Genomic DNA, 26,610 nt, shown 5'->3' with positions numbered 1-26,610 from the left:
TTCAGGACTCATTTAACTCTCTATCCTCAGGGCCTCCGAATTTAACTTTTGGTCTGATGCCCTCTCCACTAAGAAACGCTTGATTTTCTTTGTCTTCTTTCCTTAATAACAAGCTTTTCTCTCTGGTGACTGTGGAAGTCAATTAAGCCCTGGGGAGGAGCCGACTTGAACATTTTCCTTTGTCTTTCATGGGATGATTTAGTACACAAGCTCCTGAACATCCTGTGCTGTGCAGACCACGGTGGGAAACCCAGCGTTGGTGGACAATGTGAACTCCCTAGAGGTGGTGTCAGGGACGTGTGTCTGGCCAAGGGGACCAGCTTTCTACATCATGATCAGACACCGATAATGTGAATAATCTTAGGAGATGTTGTTTGAACTTTCTCTTGTTAGAGGTAAGGCATCCTGTGTGCAGTTAAAAAGTTTTAAAAGTGCTTTTGGTGACAAAGTGCACGGAGGCAGTTAATTGGACTGTAAAACTCAGCAATTCACAAGTACAAAGATGTGTCCTCCTTGCAGACCACGCCCTATGGCATCAGGTTGTTTGGGGTTAAAACAAAATAAGATTAACTTTTATTTTAGTTAAGTATAGTTTATATGTACAGTTAAAACACAGAATTGATTTTATGAGCCGGTTACCTGCCAGCTGTGAGAACAGTGGAACATGGTAGGTGGGGAAGCTAAATGACGTGACGGCCTGGTTGTCTGGAAAAAATAGTGGAGCACCTTATTCACGCTGCAAACTGTCTGTTAATAGGGGTTAGTTTTGGAAAAGGTAGCTTAGGGGCACCTGGGTGGCTCAGTCAGTTAAGCGTCCGACTCTTGACTTCAGCTCAGGTCGTGATCTCAGGGTCAGAGATCTAGCCCAGAGTAGGGCTCTGGGCGTGGAACCTGTCTAAGATTCTTCTCTTTACTCCTTCCCTCTGTCACCGCCTCCCTGCCCTGGCATGCTCTCAGGCTTTCTCTCTCAAATAAATACATTTTAAAAAGAAAATGGTAGCTTAAACGAGGTCACTAGCCATCATTGGAGCCTAGGAGGAAAAAATATAAAAGCACATGAATGTTTCTTACAACACTTATCAGAAATATTCAGGCTAGAATTCTTTATCATTTTTCCATTTCCCTCATGACATGCTTTTGCTGGGATCTGAGTTATGGTGAAAATAACTGAGGTGGGTTTGGAAAACAGAAATAGGTCATCATTTTTCTCACCTTTGGATATTTTTAAGTTTCTGGAATTAGTATTAAATAAAGCATTTTTTTAAAAATAAAAAGGTTCAGATCTCCCTCAATCTGAAAGATTGACCTAAATCCTTCCGTATCTATGTGCTTTTGATATCTTCGGCACTTGTAAGTACCAAAGGAAGTCAAGCTTTAATTATATCAATATAAAAATATATTGAACGATATCTTCCAGCAATTTGGACACAGCTATTAAAGAAAATTGTTTGGAAAAAAAAAAAAGAAAATTGTTTGGAAGTGGAGACCGATTTAATGTCTTTTGAAAGTGAGATTCAAAAATGTTTCGTAAGCAAAAACCACATTGTGGGCAAATAATCTGCCAGGAATGCTCGGTCATCAGCTACAGAATAAAACAGGCAAATGGCATGAAATTTCTTCAAGTACTTGGTAAAGAGCCTTGAAGTGATGAAAATGCCTGGATAAAAGGGCGTGTAAATAAATGTACAGGTAGGGCCATCTGGCTGGGCTTCAGGTGTGTTAACCTGACCTAGTAAGAGGCCCTCTCCATTCATTGTCAGTGTATTTTGGGGAAGAAACATGGCCCAGAAGTCAAGGACTACAGCTCAGGGTTTGAGCTGGCTCTGACATTGACTAGCTATGTGACATTACGTAAATTATTTAACCTGTGCCTCAGTGTTTTCATCTTAAAATGGGATACACATGATACCCATCCCTAGAACTGACATTGACAGAGCTGAGGATTAAAATACTTAATATTTCTGAAGGACCCAGCACAAATCCTGGTGGGGTTCATAGAGAAATCACTGACCAAACATTTTGAAACACCGTGCCTTCAAAACTCCAATTTCATTTAGAATGTATACACTTGGTTCCAAATGCTCACGCAAGAAACCCACAAACATGCCACACTCAAGCATTTAGTACACTAAAATGTACTCATTTCTCTTATACAGTCTGCTTTCTGTATCTGCATGTTTATGAAATAAAGATGCCCTTTGTGTTTTTCAATGCTTAACGTTTACGTTTGTTCAAAACAGCATCTGACTATCCATCTTTGTTTGAAAGTCAAGGTGGGCTTTACAGTTCAACTTACATTAAAATTCTGTCCTTTGAATTTAAGACCTAAATGTAGGGTTGTGGCTGTGAAACTGGTTCTTTCAACAAAACTGTGTCGACTAAATAAAAGAAACTATGTCAGCAAGTGGCAGCTTTAATTACCAGTTTGTACAGCCACCAGTACTTCGCTCGGCAGTTTTGCTATTTATAAACAGAGAAGGTTTAGATGTGGTGTGACATGGCTCTCTAGGGCAACAGGGAAGTACAGGGGGAGAGAGGGAGGGACTAGCTCATGCCACGGCTGTCTTCTTGTGGGATTGGAGTCAAGGCATGATTCTTATATATTAGCAGTTAAAGGGTTGGGAGCAGCTGGGGGCAACTGGGGTGGATAGAATAGCTGGGGAAGTGTCTCTGGGATGGTAGGAAAGAATGTGAACGCAAGACCTTTCTTCTACTTGTGTATTTCAACTTACAGGGTCATATACCCAGATAAGTGCGGAAATTTGAGAACACAGCAACAATGCAATATAAAATCTCTACTTCAGCATAAGAAACTGTGGCACAATTAGCTTAGCCATTTCCAGTTCTTTTAACCTGAGGAAATAAAGACTTATCGAAAGCAGGGTCTGGATCTGTGCTGGTCATGGTAGGTGTCCTGGAGGCTCAGGGATCAATGGTTGAATTAATTAGCAAATTTGATGAATTTCCTAATTGTGTTCTCCTAGGAATGATGCTGTGTAGGTATCAGGGCATCTTTCACTGTGGTATTTGTTTTTTGACCATAATAATTTTCATAATGTATAAAAGGAATAGCTGTGGCCAGGATACTCCTGCTTTGAATTTCAAATATTAGAAAGTCAGAGAATACCACCCTATAAAATAGAAACTATGTATGTAATGCCATTTTATAAAGCAAATGCTTTGTATTTGGATATAAGTTCTTAACAAATCCAATTTTACTGAGCAAGAGGAAGAACTAAAGTGAGACTGATATTCATATCAGGAATGCGAGTGTTTGATCTAGCGACTCTTACTTTTCTCTCCACCCATGCCACGCAGGCCATCTCTCCTTCCTTCCTATTTTACTGGAGATACATAGCAATAAACATAATAATGTCCCTGCCCTCAGAGCAGACATACTGGTGGGAAGAAAAAGACAATAAACATAAAACAAATAGCTAAATAATAGGATTTCAATTACTGACGCATGGAAAATAATATAAGTAGAGGGATAAAAAGTGACTAGGTAGGGGTGTGGGGAGTGCCTTTGATGACAGAGGTCAAGGAAGGCCTCTCTGAGAAGGTGACATCTGATTAAGATCTGAATAAAGAGGAGGCACCAGCCATGGAAGGATCTTTAAGGAAAAACATTTTAGAGAGTGGGAGCTTGTACAAAAAAATTAGTAAACTCTCATTTCTCTGCTTCAAATTTTATCTTCCAGATTCTTTGCCTGCAAACCCAGCCCAAATTTTCTTACAACACAGCATGTAAAAATTTTCCCACAACCAGTGCCTAGTACAAGGCCTGCCAAGATCATTTAACAAAGGAACGGTGGCTATGGAGAACCTCTGTGAACCATACCTGTTCTATTACACTCTAAACTGTCAATCACAGCCACCTATGACCTGAGATACAAACAAAAGCTTCTAGAAATCACAGAAAGGAGCCACCAGCAACAAAATGGGAGGTTTGTTCCGAGGGCCATTTAGATAATCTTTCACTTTTCACCTAACTGTGGCCTTGACAATTTGGTGACTTACCATGCCCAGTGTACTCAAAAGAATCTGCTTCATCAGGGGTATCGAGTTCATCCACATTGATATCAATTTCATCTGGACTGTCCAGGTTATCATCAGAGAGAACAGATCCTTCACTTTGGTCCAGAGAAAGATTGATATTTGGGGCTGTGAGTTTGATTCTCCGAGGATGAGCATCACTAAGATCTAGAGAATTAGGAGGTTCTAAAGAAGAAAAAAATGGGAACATCAAGTACTAGACCATACACATGGCTACAAACAGTGGGTGTGGGCCCCAGGGAAAAACATTTTTAAGACCCTTAAGCAAAGTCATGCCTGCTAAACACCTACACATAGAATTTGGATCCCCTTCTTGACCAGCAGGCCTCAGTACTGGCTCATCCCAGACACATGAGCCCTGACCACGTAGAAAAAAAAAGTGGGAGCTCTTGCTAAAGGAGCAGAAAACCAGTTTCCAGACCTGCCCTATTCAGGTTTGAGAACGTGACACTGACTTAACAATGAACTGAATCTCTATGATGCATAAGAAAAACAGCTAAGCATACATAGATCTCATAATGGTTCTTGCAGACATCATTTCTATGGAATGAAGGGTAAGAACTTTTTCTATTATGTTCATGGGCACTCCCAAAATACCTCTTTGCAGGTCCTGCCAACTCTATGAATGATCTGTAGTGACCTTTCTTTGGCATTCTATTTCTTTTTTAAAAATAAAACTGAGATATTTGCTCAAGTGGTCACTACCTTTTATGGCAATATTTCTTAACATTAGTTCCTGTACCATAAGTGATAGTCTTCACATGTTAAAGTTCATGGAGTTAGCTGCCACCCTCTCAATACAATATGCATCTTGCTTCTTCTGTGATTTTCACTTAACAGAATCACAGCTGCAGAAGTCATTTTTAACCAACTCAGTCCCAACTCAACAATGGTAGAGAGTTAACCTAAAAATAGAAATTTTCAGGATTCCTATCACAAAATTTTTGAAAGGCCGTCTGGTATACTCCTCAATTCTAGAATTCTAACTCTGGTCTTGTTCTAAGGAAAGTGACTCTGTTTTCTTTGTCACTAAAATTTTTTCTCCATATAGAACATCACCAAAACTGTGTTCCATGTAATATTTTTATGTATTATACCTGAAAAACTTTCCATTGACCAATAGGTTTGAAAAACATTGGATTTCTATGTTACATGAATTCTCAGAGCAGTGCTGTTCAAAAGAGATTTTTGTGATGATAGAAACCTTCTGTGTAGTTGTTGAGCACTTGAAATGAAGCTAGTACAACTGAAGAACTGAGCTTTTCAAGTTTGTTTTAAATTTTAATCAATTTAAATAGCCACATGTAGCAGACTGGTACCATATAGGATAACCATAGCCTTAATACCTGTACATTCACAACTTGTACATTGTGAAACTTTAAGAGTAATGTAGGCATACAGTGGTAAGAATAATTATGAATAATTATGTCACATGACTAGTATCTTGAAAAACGTACTTTACAGAAAAATAGATAGATAAATGATAAATAGATAGATAGATAGATAGATAGATAGATAGATAGATAGATAGATAATAGATAAATAACCCGCTCTTTTCTGCTCCATTCTAGGCTTGGCTGATAACATTAGGGTTCAGGATCGTGTCATGATCCTAAGGCTGTACAGTGCACAGGAGTGATATTAGCACAAAGTGAGAGTATGATGCAGCTGGAAATTTAAAATTCTTTTTGTGTGTGCCTTGAGCTGGAGATCTGTGGCATGTAGGGTTTTTGTTTGTTCGTTTGAATAACCAGGATACTGAGCCTTTTTAATTTTAAATATTCTCACACTGACGTACAAATCCGGGGAACTTAGATGTTAGTTAGAATTGGGTATTCTGACATATGGTAGCCACTTATCACGGGAACTAAACACACTGGCAATTACAGCAGTGGTCCAGGAGGTCAAAGGTGGCCCACACAAGTGAGCATCAGTGTTCATGTCAACTCTGAAATTGTAGGCTACCAAATGTAGCCTAACACCCTCCTCACACATATTTTGTTTTTCCTCTTCATTTTTATCACTGAAATCACGAGTTGGATGCATAGGAAATGGTTCTCTCACTGAATAATGACAAGGTCTGGATACAGACTAGCACTGAAGGAAATGAACACATGCTCCTCTCACCGGGCCTCATGTCTGCAGCACTGGGGCTTGGCATTCCCTCCTCAAAGGAGATGTCCATGCCTACATCCTCTGATGGCAGTCTGAAAAAAAAGCGAAGCAGAGAGTGTAAAAAATTGTGTGGGATTTAATTTTCACTTTCTCTTTTAATTTTCTCTTAAAAGGCAACCCAGAGATTCCAGGATCACATTTTCAACTTGCTTGGAATAGACCAAGTATGTATACTAAATCTATCCTAAATGGCCCCACTTAGAATAAAGACTTTCTGCAGTTCCTGGGAATAAGAACCATGGGTACTAGTCTTGCTCTGTGTACACAGAAAGCCATTTCTCCTACTAGCTCACATAAGAAACCACACACCAAGGGGAAAAGCAAATAACTAATAAAATATACTTATGTTGGGTATTTAATAATAATTTTTCAACATGAGAGGCAACATACGTGCTTTGGAGTAAAGACAGACCTGACTTCATATATAATTCTTCCTCTGTGTAAATTTGAGCATATTAAATTGCTGTCAGCAGAGGAAAGCATACTTTGTTGGTCTCTATCAGTGAAATAGAGATACACCATTTACCTCATTGAGTTGCTGAAAAATTAAGCAATAAATGTAAAATGCCTAACATTCCTGAGAAGGTACCAACTGATGTTGTTTCCTATTCTTCTCTGATTTTTTTTTAAAGATTTTATTTATTTATTCATGAGACACAGAGAGACAGAGAGGTAGAGACACAGGAAAAGGGAGAAGCAGGCTCCATGCAGGGAGCCCGATATGGGACTCGATCCCAGGTCTTCAGGATCATGCCCTGGGCCGAGGGCAGTGCTAAACCGCTGACCCACTCAGGCTGCCCCTTCTCTGAATATTTAAAGATTCATTATGAATATATGTTGGTGAAGACAGTTTTGGGTCATGAGCTACCATCTCTTCTCTCTAAACAGTACTGAGTCCAGTACTAGTAAGCCAAGTGTAGGGGAATAGAAAATACTGGAGAAAACTGTGACAAATGTATATGCTCTCATAGGAAGCTGACCACTGATCTCGGTAAATTCCCCTTGACCTATTTTTACCTCCTGTCCCTTGTTCAGACATCCTCAATTATCATGAGAACATGTTTTTCTTCTTAACAGAAAAACATGCCTTCCATGTAATTTCATTCATCTAGGGTGAGTCCTTGTGATGTAGGCACTGATCTAAATTTAAGCATGATAAACTTTTGTGTTAGTGTTCTAAATTTAATCTTTCCCTCCCTGTTATTGCCATTTTTCTTCACTTGAATCTAAGTCTACCAAATTTGGAATTTGTTTACCTGGATGATCAATCTTCAGGATCCAAGTCAAAGCCCTAATTGTCAGCAAAGCATTACGATTAAAACAAAATTCTTTGTCCCTAGTGAGATGTAGCGTTTCATTTATTTGACAAGTAGGTAGTGAATACCTACTCTGTGCTGAGGATATAGAGGAAAAGAACAGAGGAGCCCCATTCTTGTGGAGATGGGATGATGTTGTTAAAATAGTGACCATCCACTGATAACTTGGTGCTGTTCCCTAAAAGAAGTGAATGACTGCGTTGTTACAACCAACCCCAAACAGCCCTTCAAAAACATAACCTCAGGGAGTTTCATTCCCCATACACTTGCTGAGGCATCGGTCCTCATTCATTTAGTGTTCTCTAAAATGAATCCTACACCCTGGCAGAAAGACAGCGAGTGAGAGGTTGGTGTGTTAGTCAAAGACAATAAGGTACTGGTAGGAACAACAGAAGTGATGTCAGAGACAGCATACTGGGGCGGGGGGGGGGGGCAGCAAATCAAATTATCCAGTAATAGAGGAGGGGTGGTGAACAAAGAGAAAACCTGTGCTAGGACCCAGGTTTGAAAGTCCTAGGATCCAGAGGGATGGTTTTCCATGATGCTGCAGCTTTTCAGATTTTCTTATAATGATTCCTTGTCATGTGAAGTATGTATCTGTATGTATTCTGTATGTATGTATTCTCTTGACACACACCCTATAGTACCTATAAAGTAGCAAATTGCTATTTAAGAGTGGCTGGATTCCAATCTTAGTTCTATCACTCACTCTGTGTCATATGGCAAGCTACCTAATCTTTCTGTGCCTCAGTTTCCACACCAATAAAAGGGAGAATGTGTGATGCCTAAAAATAACAAAGGAAAAGGAAGTTAACCATTATTATCACAGTTCTTTTTGTCATCTATTCTAACTGCCTGCTGTATTAGCCTTGAAGTTTCATGAGGACAGGAACCATCTCTGTTTCTACTATTATGTCTCCAGCACCTAGTAGAGGTCAATACCCAATAAATATGTGTTGAGTTGAATTACCGAGCTTGACATTACTACGTGCATATATATATTATTTCCTCCAGTCCTTTATAAATCAACCTTAAAAAAAAAAAGACATCATAGCTATACCTACTTCACAGAGCACATAAGGGTGCTAGCCTTAGCTCAAAAATAAATATGAGAGCTTTAAAATAGCTATCAGTCTCAAATTTTTGTACATTTTATGAGAGACAACATGGATGGATGTATTATGCTAAGTGAAATCAGCCAGCGAAAAATGAATACCATATGATTTCACTTGTATGTGGAATCTTAAACACAAAGCAAACAAACAAAAAGCAGAAACAGATCCACAAATACAGTGAACAAAGTGGAGGTTGCTAGAGGGGAGGCAGTGGGGGATGGGCAAAATGGGTGAAGGGGAGTAGGAGACAGGGTCTCCAGCTATGGAAAGAGTAAGTCACGGGGATGAAAGGTACAGCACAGGGAATGTAGTGGTATTGTAATAGCATTGTATGGTGAGAGATGGCAGCTAAACTTATAGAAGTGTTGAAACACTATGTTGTATACCTGAAACTAATATAACATTGTGTGTCAATTATACCTCAATTAAAAAAAAAAGATTCATAGGTTTTGTTACTGTTTGTAAATTACGGGTAACATCATGAAATAATTGAATGAGTCCTAGATATGAGGTTATAGTTCTGGGTTATAATTCTATGTTATACTGACAAACTGATTAACCCCAAGAAAATTATCCAACCACATCGGTGATTTTAAACAGAGATAATAAATACCTAATATCACAGTGACTGTGGAGGATTAATATAATACATATGTGAGCTGCGAGCACTCCATAAATTATAAAGAATTCGCTAAGCTTAAAGTATTACATTCCCTCATCTTAGACATAGTACCAGGATTAGGGACTTAATTGAAGTATGTGTCATGATTGGACAAAATATAATGAGGGTTACTACACTTTGGGTATTAGGCCAGGTAAGAGAAAATTTCAGGATGGCATGAATCTCCATAGAGCCTGTAAGTGCTCCTGAACCCACTGACATTAGGTGAATACAGCCTTTTTCTCTCAATCCTTTTCTCCAACACAGAGCAGAGACCCTGCTAAGAAGGTGCTGGAAAGTCAGTGGTGGCATGCAAGGGGGAAGGAAAGCTGAAGGTTGTGGTCAGGGGTGACCAGAGAAGAGGGACGCTCACAAACTATGGATATTACAGAAGGCCTTAGGGACATTTTAGGAAACCCACAGGGACAGAGAGGGAAAGCTGAACCAAAATAGCCACGAGGCAAACCTGAAAGAAACACAAGTTGTTGTGTTCACTGTAAATACTTCAGCCACATTCATGCTGTGGGTCTGTAAATATTTATAGAAATGACATGGCCAACCGGGGTTGTTGGCAATTGAACAAGATGAGGTTTTATGATCAATAATGTAAACCTCTCGGGATCTATTAGGTAATAAATCAGTCCAGTGTGAAGACAAATATTTTACCTTATCCATCCAAAGCCACTATTTAATCTGGGGGTTTTCTGTATACAGGATGGAGCTACCAAAGAGGCTGAGGGAATTGTGAAATACAAATCAGACTCTTCCATGGCTGACCTTCCAAGCATTTGCTTAGCTCCATGTCTCCATCTAAAGGACGGATCCAGAACTGGTTGTTTGCTGAATGGTTTCATTACCATTCTTGATCTTCACCAACTATTTTTGGCTCTTGGCCTTCTAGTCACATGGTAAAATTGTACTTTCCTGCTTTCCTTTGAAATTACGGTAGTCAGGTGATTTACTTGGACAGATGAAATGAGAGTGGAAGTGGCGGGTGTAGTGTCACATTTGGGCAGAAGAATTAGGTAAGAGCAAGTGCGTGGGTGCCAGGGGCTGCTCCCTGCCTTGGTGGTTGAGTTGTAGGCTCAATCAAGCTGTGGCCAAGTGGAGGCCCCTGCTAAAGCTCATTGAATATCTAAGAAGAGAGGAACTTTTGTTGTGTTTTGCCCCTAAGATGTTGAGTTTCTCTGTTAGCACATCCTAATCCAACCTATTCTGATGAGTACAGCTGGCCTTTACTATTTGTTTTGAAGGGAATATCTGACTCATATTCTGCTCTAATTTAGGAAACCCATTTCCCACATTCTCAACCTAGGTTAATGTTAATGGTACACATCTTGTCTGGGTTACTAAAGCAGGAAAGAGCATTTAAAAAAAATGAGAACAAAAAGCTCAGAAGGGCATCAAATGCTTTCAAGTATTTTTATAAACTTGTGTATTTATATACCATCTTTATGTTTTTTTCCATTTAGCACCTGTTAATTTACTTAATTTTTTTCTTTAACTTGACTTATTTGGGATCTCTGGGTGGCGCAGCGGTTTAGCGCCTGCCTTTGACCCAGGGCATGATCCTGGAGACCCGGGATCGAGTCCCACGTCGGGCTCCTGGTGCATGGAGCCTGCTTCTCCCTCTGCCTATGTCTCTGCCTCTCTCTCTCTCTCTCTCTCTGTGTGTGTGACTATCATAAATAAATAAAAATTTAAAAAAAATAAATTGACTTATTTTAGTTAAGTAGACTTATTTTGAAAAGAAGATGTGCATCACCTATATGGATGGTAATGTAAAAGCACTCGCCTAAAAAAGTCACATAAATTAAATATAATGAAATAAAACAATGCTATTAAATTCAAGGAAGAAACACTTGGGCTCTGACTCTGAGACTGTCTCTCTTTGCTAAAAAAAAAATTGAAAATGTCTGGCAAAGTGTAATGCCATGTATCATTATAAATACAAAGAAATGCTATATAAAATAAAGCACCTAAAAAGTAATTAATATATTTCCAAACTTGAAAGAAACCAAAGGAAATCTCCAGGTGCCAGAAACAGTGTGACTCCAGAAAGCTGATGCAAAAGTAGCCCACGGGAGTTTGGATTAGACACGGGCATTAGGACTCCACAGAAGTGACTGACTCCTGTGTTGGAAGAAAGGCCTAGACCAGAACTTCTGAAGAAGGCAGTGGATCTTAAGGAAGTACTCCCTTAATAAAAAGAGGATGAGAAGGATCTCTAGTCTCTGGCTTTGAAAAGCAAGTCTGCCTGGGATCTTGGGTGGAATATGAAGAGTAACCTATTAGAATTAGAGACACTCGTTGTATGTCAAGCCTGTTTCCATTTATGTTTCCTGAATGATGTAGGGAACCCAAGTCAACAGATTCAAATTAAAATTCATCTAGAGCTATAGGCTTCCAGAAGAATCAAGTGTTAAACCATTCAGTAGTGTTACTTTTACAATCTAGGATTCACTGGAAATTCACTTAGGAGAAGGAAAAAGCCCTCTGAAAGATGACCTCACACCAAAAAGCCAAAAAACTCAAACTCTAAACTACACTAGGGAAAAAACATCATGAGGGATTGCCATCAGATGCAGCAGAGAGAAGAATTAGCAATAAAAGTGCCCCCGGCATCCAAAAAAGGAACAGTATGAAAGAAATTGTAATGGTTGAAGAATAATTTTAAACCTTTGTTGTGTGAAAACACTGAGATTTGGGGTTGTTCGTCATACCTTGTAGTGTCTCTTACCCTGAGTGGCTGTGGTTGCTTTTAAAAGGAACATCTAAAAATAATAATGCAGTAGTGTTGACAATAAAGTGACATTAAAAAAATAAAAAAAAATATTAACCACAGGAAGGCAAGCATCACAATATTAATATCAAACAAGATAGATTTTGGGCAGAAAAGCATTCTTAAGCCTTAAAAAAGTTATTATTCCATGATAAAAGAAATAACTTTTCAGAATATGTAATGATAATACAGATCCTACATGCTCTCAAGAACATAGCCCAAAAATGAAATAAAAATTTCAAATAAATTATAAGGAAAAATTAATTTTATGAGGGAAAATTTAAATATACTTCTCAAGAATTTATAAATCAATCTGAAAAAAATGCATAAAGATACATCTGAAGAATGTAATAATATAGCTTGAGCTAATGGGTGGATCTGCCCTCAATAAAAAAATACACCATATTTTTCAAACTTATGAAAATGGACTATATAGAATGTCTCATAAAATAATGGAAGTCTATATCACATGTACCATAATCTCTGACTTCAGGGACATATGTTTAAAATCAGTTATGAAAAGACAATTTGGAAATTGAGGAAGATATTTGTAAACAATTGACAATAAAGCTCTATGAATCAAAATTTGTGAAGGCAGTTAAAGAAATTCCTAGAGAAAAATAAACAGTTTTGAATTCAGATATTAGAAAATAAAATGGGGGTGTCTGGGTGGCTAAGTGGGTTAAGCATCTGCCTTCTGCTCAGGTCAAGATCCCAGGGTCCTGGGATCAAGCCCCATGTTGGGCTCCCCGCTTAGTGGAGAGTCTTCTTTTCCCTCTCCCTCTCTCCCCAATGGTACTCTCCATAACCCCCATCTCTGCTCATGCTCTCTCTCATTATCTCTGTTGCTCTCTCTCAAACAAATAAATAAAATCTTAAAAAAGGAAAGAAAATGTACTGAATTAGCTGAGCTCAACTCAACCCAAGAAGTCAGAAAAAGACCATGCTTTTATGTGATTCAACGCTATTTGTATTAAATCTGGGTACCACCTCTCATGACATGAACATCATTAAGTGGAGGAACAGTGTCATAAATGGATTCTCCAATTTGAAAATGGATTCTATGTGCATGTGTTGACTTTGAGTTTTTGGTACTTTGTGCTTCAAAACACAGCCAGCATGCAGCACCATGGCAGTCAAGACACCATCTAGTGAAGGACCACAAACACAAAATTTTTTGACATAATTAAATGCACCTTTTAGACCACGTACACAAGTAAGCCCATTCTACATTTTATATCCTTCCAGTATTTATGAATCTGGAAGGATTTAATTGTTATAGGATTAGCCTTGCCTGAAATCAGGTTCTTTTTAAAGGAAAAGGGCAGTGAACCAAGACTTGGCACACACACACACACACACACACACACACATACACACACACATCCAGGATTTCTAGATAGTAATGTTTCCCGACAGGCATGTATTCCTAGAAGTAAGCAGCAATCCTTTTGAAAATAATCATTCTTACAAGATTTGCCACTTAAGAGATATGGCTCTGTAGAGGTAGGGTAGCAGGTTAAAGTCTTAATTGTTCTTTAGGAAAATATCAGATGGTTATGCTGATATATTTTGGAAAAATGATTACATAAAGAGAAAGTTCCTTTATGCCAGAGTTCTTAAAATTCTCCTGGCTTCCTCCTAGTCTGATAAGATCTACTGGACTGGTAAAGTTGCTTTCTCTAGAAATGGCAATAAAAAGAAAACCAAACAAAACTTTTTAGGAGGTGCCTGCCTTCCTTTGTGAAGTACATAAATTAGCCTTTGAAAGACCCACAGTTGGAGGACTGCCTTTTGGGATTCTTGTCTGATAAACAGGCTGCACAGTTTAAGGTAAGAGTTCCATGCCACTCTGTGAACCCTCGGGCAACTTACAAAATCACTCACGTGGGAGGCAAGCCAGGGGCTGCACTGGGTTTCACACTCCGCTGAATCAAGCCGATCCCAGGGAAAGGGTGGGAGCTTAGGTTCCCCAACAGGAAACTAAGGTTGAGCCCATAAAATGAGGCTCTTGGCAAAAACAAGCTGGTCGGCTGGGCTTCCTTGCCCTAAAGCAGATAAGCGCTGTGACCCCTAGAAGCCAGCCAGCTGGGGCAGATAAGGGGTGATGACAGGGAAAGTAGATGACAAAGTAAAGGAGACAAGCACTGGGCATTTGCCCAGATACCAACCTCTCTGGGGATTTTGCAAAAACCCATAAACCATGCCATCTGTTCTCAGGTTCTAAGAGGAACAGGAGACAATGCAGTCTCCTTACTCAGGGTCAGATTCTAAAGCTCTGCAGGTAGCAAGGATTACGTGTAGTCCAAATGACCTTTAGGTAAGTTCTTGAATTGTTCCCTAAATTATAACATAGGTGCTTAAAATCCTTTGTGTATAAAATCCTTTACAACAAATCTTACGGGCACTAAAAGTTTGAGGAACACTGAGCAGAAATAGAAGGAGGCCATAATATCATTTCAACCATTTGCCTTTCAGATAATAATTCAGTCACTGGCTGGGAAGAGAGATGCATGAAGAATTCTACCTCTGGTTTGTGGAGTAGATGCCATACTCTCTTCTTGTGTTTTCTAAGACCTTCATACATATCAGTCACTTGTGTGTTGTTGGGAAGATTACATTATGTGGCACACAAAGCTCCATGTAGTGCTTAGCAGAGTGGGGTGAAGAAATACCTATTGAATAAATGCCTTATTTAGATATGCAGATGCTCCCCTCTTCTGGTAAAATGATCCTCACAACTTCTCACTCCATATTGGAACTTGATCATCAAAAGGCTCTACTGACAAATCCCTTTTGTCAACAAGTTAAACTTTCTTCAAAACAGAATTTAGAGATGTTAGCTGACTCTTACAAAAATGATATACCAGAAAAGCAATGGCTCTAACACCAGGAAGTAAAGTTCACCTGGTTTAGAGTTTACTGTGCCCTCTACCTCAGTGATATACACTAACAATGAGACTAAAGAAAGAGAAATTAAGGAGTCAATCTCATTTATGATTGCACCCGAAAGCATAAGATACCTAGGAATAAACCTAACCAAAGAGGTAAAGGATCTATACCCTAAAAACTACAGAACACTTCTGAAAGAAATTGAGGAAGACACAAAGAGATGGAAAAATATTCCATGCTCATGGATTGGAAGAATTAATATTGTGAAAATGTCAATGTTACCTAGGGCAATTTATACATTTAATGCAATCCCTATCAAAATACCATGGACTTTCTTCAGAGAGTTGGAACAAATTATCTTAAGATTTGTGTGGAATCAGAAAAGACCCCGAATAGCCAGGGGAATTTTAAAAAATAAAACCATAGCTGGGGCATCACAATGCCAGATTTCAGGTTGTACTACAAAACTGTGATGTCAAGCCAGTGTGGTGCTGGCACAAAAACAGACACATAGATCAATGGAACAGAATAGAGAGTCCAGAAGTGGACCCTCAACTTTATGGTCAACTAATATTTTACAAAGGAGGAAAGACTATCCACTGGAAAAGACAGTCTCTTCAATAAATGGTGCTGGGAAAATTGGACAGCCACATGCAGAAGAATGAAACTAGACCATTCTCTTACACCATACACAAAGATAAACTCAAAATGGATGAAAGATCTAAATGTGAGACAAGATTCCATCAAAATCCTAGAGAACACAGGCAACACCCTTTTTGAACTTGGCCACAGTAACTTCTTGCAAGATACATCTATGAAGGCAAGAGAAACAAAAGCAAAAATGAACTATTGGGACTTCATCAAGATAAGAAGCTTCTGCACAGCAAAAGAAACAGTCAACAAAACCAAAAGACAACCTACAGAATGGGAGAAGATATTTGCAAATGACGTATCAGATAAAGGACTAGTATCCAAGATCTATAAAGAACTTATTAAACTCAACACCAAAGAAACAAACAATCCAATCATGAAATGGGCAAAAGACATGAACAAAAATCTCACAGAAGAAGACATACACATGGCCAACAAGCACATGAGAAAATGCTCTGCATCACTTGCCATCAGGGAAATACAAATCAAAACCACAATGAGATACCACCTCACCCCAGTGAGAATGGGGAAAATTAACAAGGCAGGAAACAACAAATGTTGGAAAGAATGTGGAGAAAGGGGAACCCTCTTGCACTGTTGGTGGGAATGTGAACTGGTGCAGCCACTCTGGTAAACTGTGTGGAGGTTCCTCAGAGTTAAAAATAGACCTGCCCTACGACCCAGCAATTGCACTCCTGGGGATTTACCCCAAAGATACAGAAGCAGTGAAATGGCAGGACACCTGCACCCCGATGTTTATAGCAGCAATGTCCACAATAGCCAAACTGTGGAAGGAGCCTCGGTGTCCATCGAAAGATGAATGGATAAAGAAGATGTGGTCTATGTATACAATGGAATATTACTCAGCCATTAGAGAAGACAAATACCCACCATTTGCTTAGATGTGGATGGAACTGGAGGGTATTATGCTGAGTGAAATAAGTCAATCGGAGAAGGACAAACATTATATGGTTTCATTCATTTGGGGAATATAAAAAATAGTGAAAGGGAATAAAGGGAAAAGGAGAGAAAATGAGTGGGAAATATCAGATAGGGAGACAGAACATGAGAGACTTCGAACTCTGGGAAACGAACAAGGGGTGGTAGAAAGGGAGGTGGGTCGGGGGTGGGGGTGACTGGGTGACGGGCACTGAGGGGGGCACTCAATGGGATGAGCACTGGGTGTTATGCTATATGTTGGCAAATTGAACTCCAATAAAAAAAAAAAGCATATTAAAGGTGGCCACTAACAATAAAATAAAATAAAATAAAATAAAATAAAATAAAATAAAATAAAATAAAATAAAATAAATAAAAAATAATACATAAAATAAAATAAAGCTCCCCTTGGATTTTAGGAGCAACTGAGGGTGGGGGTAGCTAAGCAAGTTCGAAGTTCTTCCAAAGAGTGAGGAGAAGTGGACCACTGTTGGTCTTCAGAATTAAAGCCAGTCCTGAGTGCAGGGTGGGCAACAGCTTCTACAGATGGCCAAGTGATGGTATTCTGGGTACAGGCTCCTTACAACTTGCCCACCCCCCACCTCAGCATCACCTGGAATTTATCCTTTGTGGAGATGAGGCTGAGGGCACCTCCCTGCCCCCCCCCACAAGATTTTCTCTCCCCCAAAGTGCAATGTAATGGGTGCACTGACTTGGTTTTATTTCCTTCCTCTCAGATGTTCAAGAGCGTGCAGACTCTGGCACCAGAAATATGAATAGGAGCCTACATAGATACTCTTCTAACTGCTGCTCAAGCGATTATATTTGCTGATCCACAGGGTGTGGTAGAAAATTTAAGCCTGACTTCTCTAAAGCTGAGCTCAGCAAAGTTTTTCTGTAAAGGGCCAGATACTAAATATGTTAGGCTTTGCAGGTCTTACAGTCCCTGTGGCAACTACTCAACTCTGCTGTAGCACAAAAGCAGCCCTAATGGATATGTAAGTGAAGGGGTGGGGCTATGTCCCATAAAACTTTAGGTACAAAAATAGGTGGCAGACTGGGGACTTGACCCAGAGGCGACAGCTTCCTGACCCTTGCGTGAAAACAAATTGAATAAAACTTCATTTCTCAAAGTTGGATATATGTATACATTTTTAAAAATGTGAAGCTTGGGATGCCTGGGTGGCTCAGCAGTTGGGCATCCGCCTTTGGCTCAGGGTGTGATCCTGGGGTCCTGGGATGGAGTCCCACACGGGGCTTCCCAAAGGGAGCCTGCTTCTCCCTCTGCCTGTGTTTCTGCCTCTCTCTGTGTCTCTCGTGAATAAATAAATAAAATCTTTAAAAAAATAAAAAAAATGTGAAGTTTTAATGTTTTGTGCAAGTGGCACCCCCAAATATGATTGTGTGACTATAAAGCATTTAAGTTGAGGTAGAGTTTGGGGCTTTATTTATCAAAATGTTAACTGCAGACAGCTTTTGACCAGCTATTCCAATGATAAGAATATAGAGAACAGAGCAGAGGAAGAGGGAGAAGCAGACTCTGTGCAGAGCATGAAGCCCAACACAGGACTCAATCCAATAACCCTGAGATCATGACCTGAGCTGAAATCGGTCACTTCAACAACTGAGCCATCAAGGTGCCCCTAATCTCCTCTTCTTATAAGGGCATTGATTATACCAGATTAGGGTCCCATCCTTAATGACCTCATTTCAACTTAATTACCTCTTTCAAGACCCCCATCTCCAAATACTAGGGATTAGGACTTCAATATATGAATTTTGGAGGAGGGCACAATTAAGCTCATAACAGGTGGGGTGCTACAAAATGACACAAGTCCACTACTATCTGTCCACACACAGGATACCTGTATCTCTCCACCCCACCATGCTGTGACAATGCAGGTCACCTTCCCCAAGGCAACACACAAGTCCACTGTCTATGTCGAACCTCCAACTGGGAGTCAGAAGACAGTCTTCCTTGGGAAAGGCATTCTGAATCTTTACCCATGATTCTCTTGGAACAATCCGTCGTCACCTGGCTTTGGAGGGGCAGAAAAGGACTCACTTCACTATTCTTAACCAACAATGACTCTCCAATCTTCTGCTCATATAGGCCAGGGTGATGGATGAACTTGGCAAAAGTGGGTCACTTTTTAAAGAGGCCCCGAGGGAAGCATCCAACCCCACTGTTGAGAGCATCTTGCTATCTCTTTCTTTGAGATCTGGAGTACTTTGCACATTATGCCCTTAGCTTTGGATCCAAGTCGTCCATTTGCTGATGAAAGGAAATTTCTACTTAAGTAATTTGTCTTTTTGTAAAACTACAAGGGATAATCTAAATGCCCATTAATAGAAGCATGATGAAATTTATTATAAAATGGAATTCGTTATGGTATATCAATGAAAAAAAAACCCTCTAAACATATTGACATGGAATGGCACCTCAAGATACATTTAATAAATCAAATCACAAGATGGTATGTTATGGTATGTTTAGAATGATAGCATTTGTATAAGGTTATGCACATTTATACATATTTTTAGGCATAGATAATATCTAGAAGGAAAAGAAATGGACTATTAATAGCAGCTACCCATATGGAGTAGGTCCAGGGAGAGAGGGGCTTTTACTTTTTATTCATTTATGTTTCTGTGTTATTACAATTTTTAAAACACAAGCACGTGCCACATTTTAAAATAAAGAGGTAATTTAAATATAATTAGATGCTATAAGAGTTTCCAGAAATCTTCTCTTGGGCAAAGTCAAGTTAACATTAGAAAAATTAAGTGCTCAGTGAGAAGTCAGTCAGCTGTTTATCAGTAGCACTATTACACTGTAGCACAGTAGCACTGTCACATCAAACTGCCACATTACCAGGGACCTTAATGTTTTCCAAAATAAAGTGTAGGAAGTAGCAGGCATAAATAAAAACATGGAAGATCACCATCACCGAAGAAAGGCGGAGAAGGCCAGCCTCCGATCAGCCCACTGTGGCAGGGCCACCGCCGCCCCCTCTGGCCACATGTGTCATATTTGTTCATCTTCACAAGTACTTCTGAAGGTTTGATCTGTGCTAGCAGTGGGTCTTTAAAAATAAACAAGGCACAGACACACTGCCTGCTTCTCATGGCAATTGCTGATTCATCTTTTGCAGTAGGTCATTTTGCATTTATTGAATTCTACCCTTGTTTTATAGTCTGTTTCTGACCTCTACCCTAGTCTTTTCACTTTGGCTCCTTTGACTGTTGCTTTGTTTATTTCTTTGTTGCCTTTTGTTTTGTGTATTGTTACCCTAAATTTTTTTTTTAATTTTTGGTTCTGAAAATTTCACTATTTCATTTATGTTCTTTTTCTTTTTCTTTTTCTTTTTTTTAAATTTTTATTTATTTATGATAGGAACACAGTGAGAGAGAGAGGCAGAGACACAGGCAGAGGGAGAAGCAGGCTCCATGCACCGGGAGCCTGACGTGGGATTCGATCCCGGATCTCCAGGATCGCGCCCTGGGCCAAAGGCAGGCGCCAAACCGCTGCGCCACCCAGGGATCCCTATGTTCTTTTTCTTAAGAAAAAAGAAAAAACTTGGTTCCACGTTGCATCTTTCTGCCTCCACAAGTCTTTATACTTTTGACGTTAACACTGGTTCTGGGTAGCAACCCTCTAAGTTGTTTCTGGTTCTCAAATGAAGAAACTGAGGCAGAGAACAGAGACACTTCCTTCTGGATGGGCTATCAGCTCCAAAAGCACCAGCTGGTACTTTGCTCCCCATAACATCCCAGGGAGCTGAGAGCACTGACAGGCAGCCTGCACCCAAGGAGCATTTGATGAATAAATACCTGATGGATGCTCCAGTGTTCTGTACCTTTTGTAACACCAACCTATTTTTATTTTCTGGATTTCCTTCCCAATGGTTCAGTGTTTCCTTACTTTCCTCTAGCACAGAGTTCATCTTTTCATTCCCACCAGTCACTGGCTATGAATTACAACAGAGTCACCTCTCAGACCCCAGTGACCCCAGGAAGCAGGCTGTGGCAAGATACAGGTAGATCTCTGGAATCCACTCCTGCAGTCAGCTTCCCACGAGCTCAGGCCTTTAGGCGATAGGGCACGCAAGGAAATGGACACATAGGAAGGCATCGTACCTGAGCCTTTCAAACGGTCCCATTGGCAAAAGAAACACAGGAGGGACGCTTTCTGTCATTTTTTAAAGTCACTGCTTCCCAAAGCCTGTACCCAAGGAGAGATTCCACACATCTATGCAAAAGGGCTTTGTGCCAGGTAAGTTTGAGAAACACCATATATTATATCCTCCTTTTGAGACTTTATAATGCATGTGAACCTGTCATAGACTCTGAGATGTCCTCCAGACAATAAATCTGTTTAATTTTGTTTACTTCACAAAGGTAAACCAAGGGACCTTCCTCTTTTTATTTTTTCTTTTCTTTTTAATTTTTTTTCTCTCTCTCAATATGTTAATGCAGAACAAAATTTCATTAGCACAGCTCTGAGACAAAACCCAGCATGATATCTGGGCCTCTCCACATACCTTGGACTACATCTACCAAGAGCCCAGCAAATGCAGCCTGAACGGCTATGTCATTGTTCTTCCACACTAGCAACTAAGGCAGTCTGCGTTTGAATCAGACTCTGACTTTTTGAAAAGTGGGGCCTTACTATGTATAAATGAAGTATTACTCAGCCACAAAAAAAGAATGACATTTTCTGGGTATTATATAAGACTGATGACATCACTGAACTCTACCTCTGAAGTTAATAGAATATTATATGTTAATTAATAGAATTTAAATTAAAAATAAAAAGAATGACATCTTGCCATTTGCAACAACATGGATGAGCCGGGAGGGTATGATGCTAAGCAAAATAAGTTGGTCAAAGACAAATATTTATGATTCCACTCATATATGGAATTTAATAAACAAAACAAATGAACAAAGAAAAAAAGAGACCAACAAAAAAACAGACTCTTAAATACACAGAACAAAGGGGTGTAGTTGCCTGAGGGGAGGGGGTGAGGGGGTGGGTGAAATAGGTAAAGGGGATGAAGAGCACACTTACTCTGATGAGTGCTGGGTAATGCAGGGAAATGTTAAATCATTATATTGTACACCTGAAACTAATAACAGTGGATGTTAATTATACGCTAATTTTAAAAAATGTGTGATCTTAGGTAAATTAGAGAATTCCTGTGTGCCCCAGTTTCTTTATCTATAAATGGAGAAGGTAACACTACTTACCTAGGGGTTGTCAGGATTAAATGAGTTGATTCAGATAAAGATAGAAAACACTGCTTAGGACATCACAGTGGATGCTACAGAAGGATTAGAGATTGCTGTTGTTATTATTTTGGTAAGTTTGCTAAAATTATAATAGAAAAGTGGTTTTCAAAAGCAGGTGCCTTGGAGCCCAAGAGCATTTTTTTCAGAAATAGAAAAATCTGTCCTAAAATTCATATGGAATTTCAAGAGACATCAAATAGTCAAAAAAATCTTGAAAAAGAAGAATAAAGTTGGAGGTCTCACATTCTCTGACTTTAAAACTTATTACAAAGCTATTGTATCAGAATAGTATGGTGCCAACACAAAGAAAGAAATACAAAGCAATGGAACAGATCAGAGACCACAGAAATAAGCCACGCATCTATGGTCAAATGACTTCTTTAAAAATTTTTTACTTTTAAGTAATCTCTACACCCAATGTGGGGCTCAAATTCACAACCCCAAGATCAAGATCAAGAGTCTCATGTCCTACTGATTGACCCAGGTCAAATAATTTTTGATAGGAATAACAAGACCATACAATGGGGAAAGGACAGTTTTGTTGCTAGGAAAACTGGACATCCACAAGCAAAAGAATGAAGATGGACCCCTACTGTGTACCATATACAAAAATTAACTCAAAAGGGATTATGGACCTAAATGTAAAGACCTAAGCCTATAAAGCTCCTAGAAGAAAGCATAGAGGGAAAAGCTTCATGACTCTGGATTTGGTAATAAGTTCTTGGACATGACACCAAAAGCACAGGCAACAAAAGCAAAACTACATAAATGGCACTATATTAAACTGGTGAACGAGTTGACCACGTACTCAATTCCAGGGTAGTTGTAGAACCCTGAATCCTCATCCTGGCCTTTTGTTCTCTTTTCCTCCACCTTGCCAATGGTTAGGGTGTTACAGATCCAAGTTAGCTGACCTCATGGCAGTGGGGAAATTCCAGATCACATCTAAGGTTTCAATGTCTTTTAAGATTCTGAACTCCCTTATATCCCCAATTCAAAGCTGAAAAGAACTTCCTTCAGAATCGCATCCTCAATCTCATTCTCCTGGGAGGCAACTTATGATGGTGGGTCAAAGGTATCAACCCCATTTCTTCAACCACAAATTAAGTTTGACAGGGGAGATAATGTGAGATGTCATATAGATAATGAGTAAAGTGTTTGGCAAAATTCCATAATAATTATTTAGTATTACTCATATCACATTATTATATTTAATATTACTCTTACTATTATTAGATCTGGGGCTAAACTTGGCTTCCCATCTTCAATGTGAGTTTCCAAGATGGTCATGAAACCCCTGAAGTGACCCTGAGACTCAACATAGAAGCATGACAAATGAAGTATGGGGGCCAGTCACTAATCATGGAATCAACAGGAATTCTCAGCATATCCACTATCACATTCCCAATGTAACTAGTATGGGCTAGATTTTTGTCCTCCAAAATTTGTATTTTGAAATTCCAACCGCCAGTGCCTCAGAATGGAATATATTTCGAAGTAAGTTCTTTACAGAGGCAATGAAGTTAAAATGAGGTCATTGGGGGGGGGGGTCCAGATCCAATATGACTGGAGTCCTTTTAAAAAGAGGAGATTAGGACACAGACGCATACAGAAGGAAGACCAGTTGAAGACACAGGGAGAAAGCAGCCACCTCCAAGCCAAGGAGAGAGACCTCAGAAAAAACCAACCCCACTGATACCTTGATCCTGGACTTCAAGCCTCCAGAATTGCAAAAAAATAAATAAATAAATAAAGTTTTCTTGTTTAAGCCATCCAGTTTATGACGCTTTGGTATGGCAGCTCGAGCAAACAAATATAGTGGCCAATCTCCTCCACCACCGCACCTAGTTTCAAGGAGAAGAATCTCCTCTCTAGGAGGGCATATTAGTTCTATTCATCCTTTCTCCTAGAAAGTCCTTCTACTGCTGCCTAACAGATTTAGAGGGAAAGAGAGAAGCCCAAGTCAGGCCCCTCGAGACTGAGACAAAGAATCCATCACCTTTACTTACACATGTCCCACTGCATAGTATAATTACATTCTATGAAGCTAATTTACAGGACTTGATTAATTTCATACTCTCCTGAGGGATGTATTCAGGTATCGTACGGCTATGCCAACTTCACAGGGAGGCCTGATTCAGTTAGCTATTTCTTTTACCTTGGTATGTCTTTATTGAGAAATGTAGACAGCTATTTAGGGAGAAAATGTGCTTATGCTTTTGAGTAATTGTTCACAGACTTATAGCATTACATGCAATTCCAAAACTCTGTCTGGTATATCACTCCCATTTCCTACTTACCATGCTAGTGGATGCCAGTTAGTACTGGGAAAAACAATTAACAGCCTAAGACCAGTCACCTACCCATCAAGCTAGTTAGAAACAAGCCTTGAGCTTATAAACTGGTAAGTACATGAAAAATTTGGTGACAGTCTTTTTATGTCAAATCTAGTCTCAAGGATGTGATCTTTGATCATCCCTGCACTTAGTCTACAACACAAAGAAAACTTCCCTACGGTCAGTCCAGGGATGGGGGTTTTGCTCCATCCCAAGCTTTCTGTTTCTCAGTTATCAATATGAGCATTCCCAGGGATCAAAAATCTCCAGCTCTCCACTCATTCTATCTCACCTGTCCTCCTAACCTACCTCTTACACAGCTGCTCTCTTGAGATCACACTAGGTTGGGCTCACTCCTGTTTTATTTTAGGAAGAGCTATTTCCAGAACTCCCAATTTCATCAACCTTTCCTGCGTATTTCTGGGAGTTGGATATAGAAAAATGTATCTGCTAAGTAACGGTTTTATTCCTCTTTGAATAAAAGGTTCTCTTGAAAAAAAAATAAATAAATAAAAGGTTCTCTTGCTTCATGGGCAGTGGTGGCTTTCTAAAAGGGGCTTCCATGTTGGATATGAACAATACTATATCCTGCTACAAAAAGCCTGTGCTCCTTTCCCAATTTTTGGACAGGAGGGGACTTTGAAAAATTTCTGTTTACAGGCAAAACTATCTTCTCTATATTCCAATTATTTGCTTGAGGTTTCCAAACTAGTTTCCCACAAGCTTTGATGGATATAACTTCCACTGTACTAGGTTTGTTTACGAGACTACTCTTTTGGGTAGGAGTTCAACAAACATTTCAGTCCTGGAACCATATGGAAAGCTTTAAACTAGTCCAGGAGAGGGTACATTACAAAGAGAATGGTTCACACACACACACATTTTGCCTTAAAGAATTTAAAACCGAAGAGGATAAAGAAGAAAAAGACACATTCAGGTTCCCACAAAACAGCACAAGTGGAGTAAAATGCCATGAGAGGTAACCAGGAATTCCAGAGGAAGGAATAATTCCTCCAACTGAGGACATAGAGTCCGTGAACCTAGAAACTCCAGACAAGAGGTTGCATTTGAGCTGGACCTGGTGGGTGGGCTGGCTGGGATAGATGACATCTGAGCATTCCTATTCCCTTTCTACCCCCTTTGCCCTCAGCCCTCAAAACCACAATCAGGATTTATTCTTTCTTCCTCTCTATGAGTCAGGATCTTCTTGGAGCTTGTCAGGGGCACCATTTGGCCTGATTCCTATCTTTAAACTGGGATTTCTCCTTCCTCTCCTTGTATAATTAGAGTCGGCCACTACCCTGTAGGGAAGAGGACATGGAGAGGAGAATGTCCCCATCCCCTTCAGGTCTCACCCCAGTAGGTACACCTCAGTAGCTACAAGGCTCACAGGTCTGTTCTTGGCAACAGTGGTTAAATGTAGTCATAGAAACCATGGACCAGCATGGGACCATGACCTCATGCTGACTAATCAGATGTGGATTTAGCTTTCTGCAAGTGCTTTCACCACAGCTGGCTCTATCTTCTTCGGATGGGAGGCCTTCATGCTTTCTTCACCTTGCTCATGTTAACTTGCATCAAGTGCAGCAAGGCTACAGATTCTCAGTCCTGGGAAGTGAAATGATAACCTATTACGGGATGTGCCAACTCTTCTCCAGACACGTCTCCCTCAGTTTTCAAGCACTCTACCTCTCTTCTATGTCTGCCTTCTGGGATCACCTCCTTTCTTTCTACCCTATGCACAGTTCCAGCCTCTATAATGTCTCAAGTGGACAAGCACCTCCCACCTCGCTTCCCATCTCTCCCACACCAGTGCTAGTCCATTGCCAATCACAACACCCAGCTCAGAAAACATTGGCTTCCCACTGCCAATACATAGGACACAAACTCCTATGGTTCACCCTCAGGGCTCTCAGCATTTGGATCAATTCCCCCTTAGGGACCCCAAATGCCCTACTTTGCAGATAAGATGAGCTACTAGCTTCCCAAGTCTGACTGACAGATCTCCTGTCTCTAATAGCTTGGTTTATTTCTCTCCTGCTGAAGTGCTCTTTCCCCCAACTATGGAATCTACTTTATCCATGAATTCTCTACATGCTCCTTCACAACCAAGGACAAAGAGCAAGGCCTTCCCACATTTAAGGGCCCAGAGTTCCACTGTTACACATCTTATGGAACTGACTTCATTCCCTTTTGCAAGCCATTTGTTTTACCTTCTTCTTCCCACTAGGGTGAGGGGAGAGACTGCATCTTGATTACTTTTGCTTTGCATGCAGTCCTGAGGGATAGCATCTTGCTCATCATACTTGCACAAGCTCTGAGAGTGGCATTCAGTTATATTTCTCCCCAATTTTTTTCACATTTCCCCCCAATTTTTAGGGTTGTAAAGGAA

At 39.9% G+C, this 26,610-nt stretch overlaps 1 protein-coding gene across 6 annotated transcripts in view; it reads right to left on the bottom strand.

Annotated features, from left to right (window-relative positions):
- Positions 1-26,610, bottom strand: part of PRUNE2 (prune homolog 2 with BCH domain) — a 256,673-nt gene that overhangs the window by 32,235 nt on the left and 197,828 nt on the right. For all 6 annotated transcript variants that reach the window (XM_041742368.1, XM_041742375.1, XM_041742364.1 and 3 more), the window contains exons 10-11: positions 6,184-6,263; positions 4,021-4,221 (exon numbers count right to left, since the gene is read on the bottom strand). In XM_041742368.1, coding sequence (XP_041598302.1) covers positions 4,021-4,221; positions 6,184-6,263 — 281 coding nt within the window. The remainder of the gene's footprint in view (positions 1-4,020; positions 4,222-6,183; positions 6,264-26,610) is intronic.

Source organism: Vulpes lagopus, chromosome 2 (assembly GCF_018345385.1).
Source record: "Vulpes lagopus strain Blue_001 chromosome 2, ASM1834538v1, whole genome shotgun sequence".
NCBI classification, from domain to species: Eukaryota; Metazoa; Chordata; class Mammalia; order Carnivora; family Canidae; genus Vulpes; species Vulpes lagopus.
The sequence above is the reverse complement of the archived record's forward strand: the minus strand, read 5'-3'. Positions and strand labels throughout refer to the sequence as shown.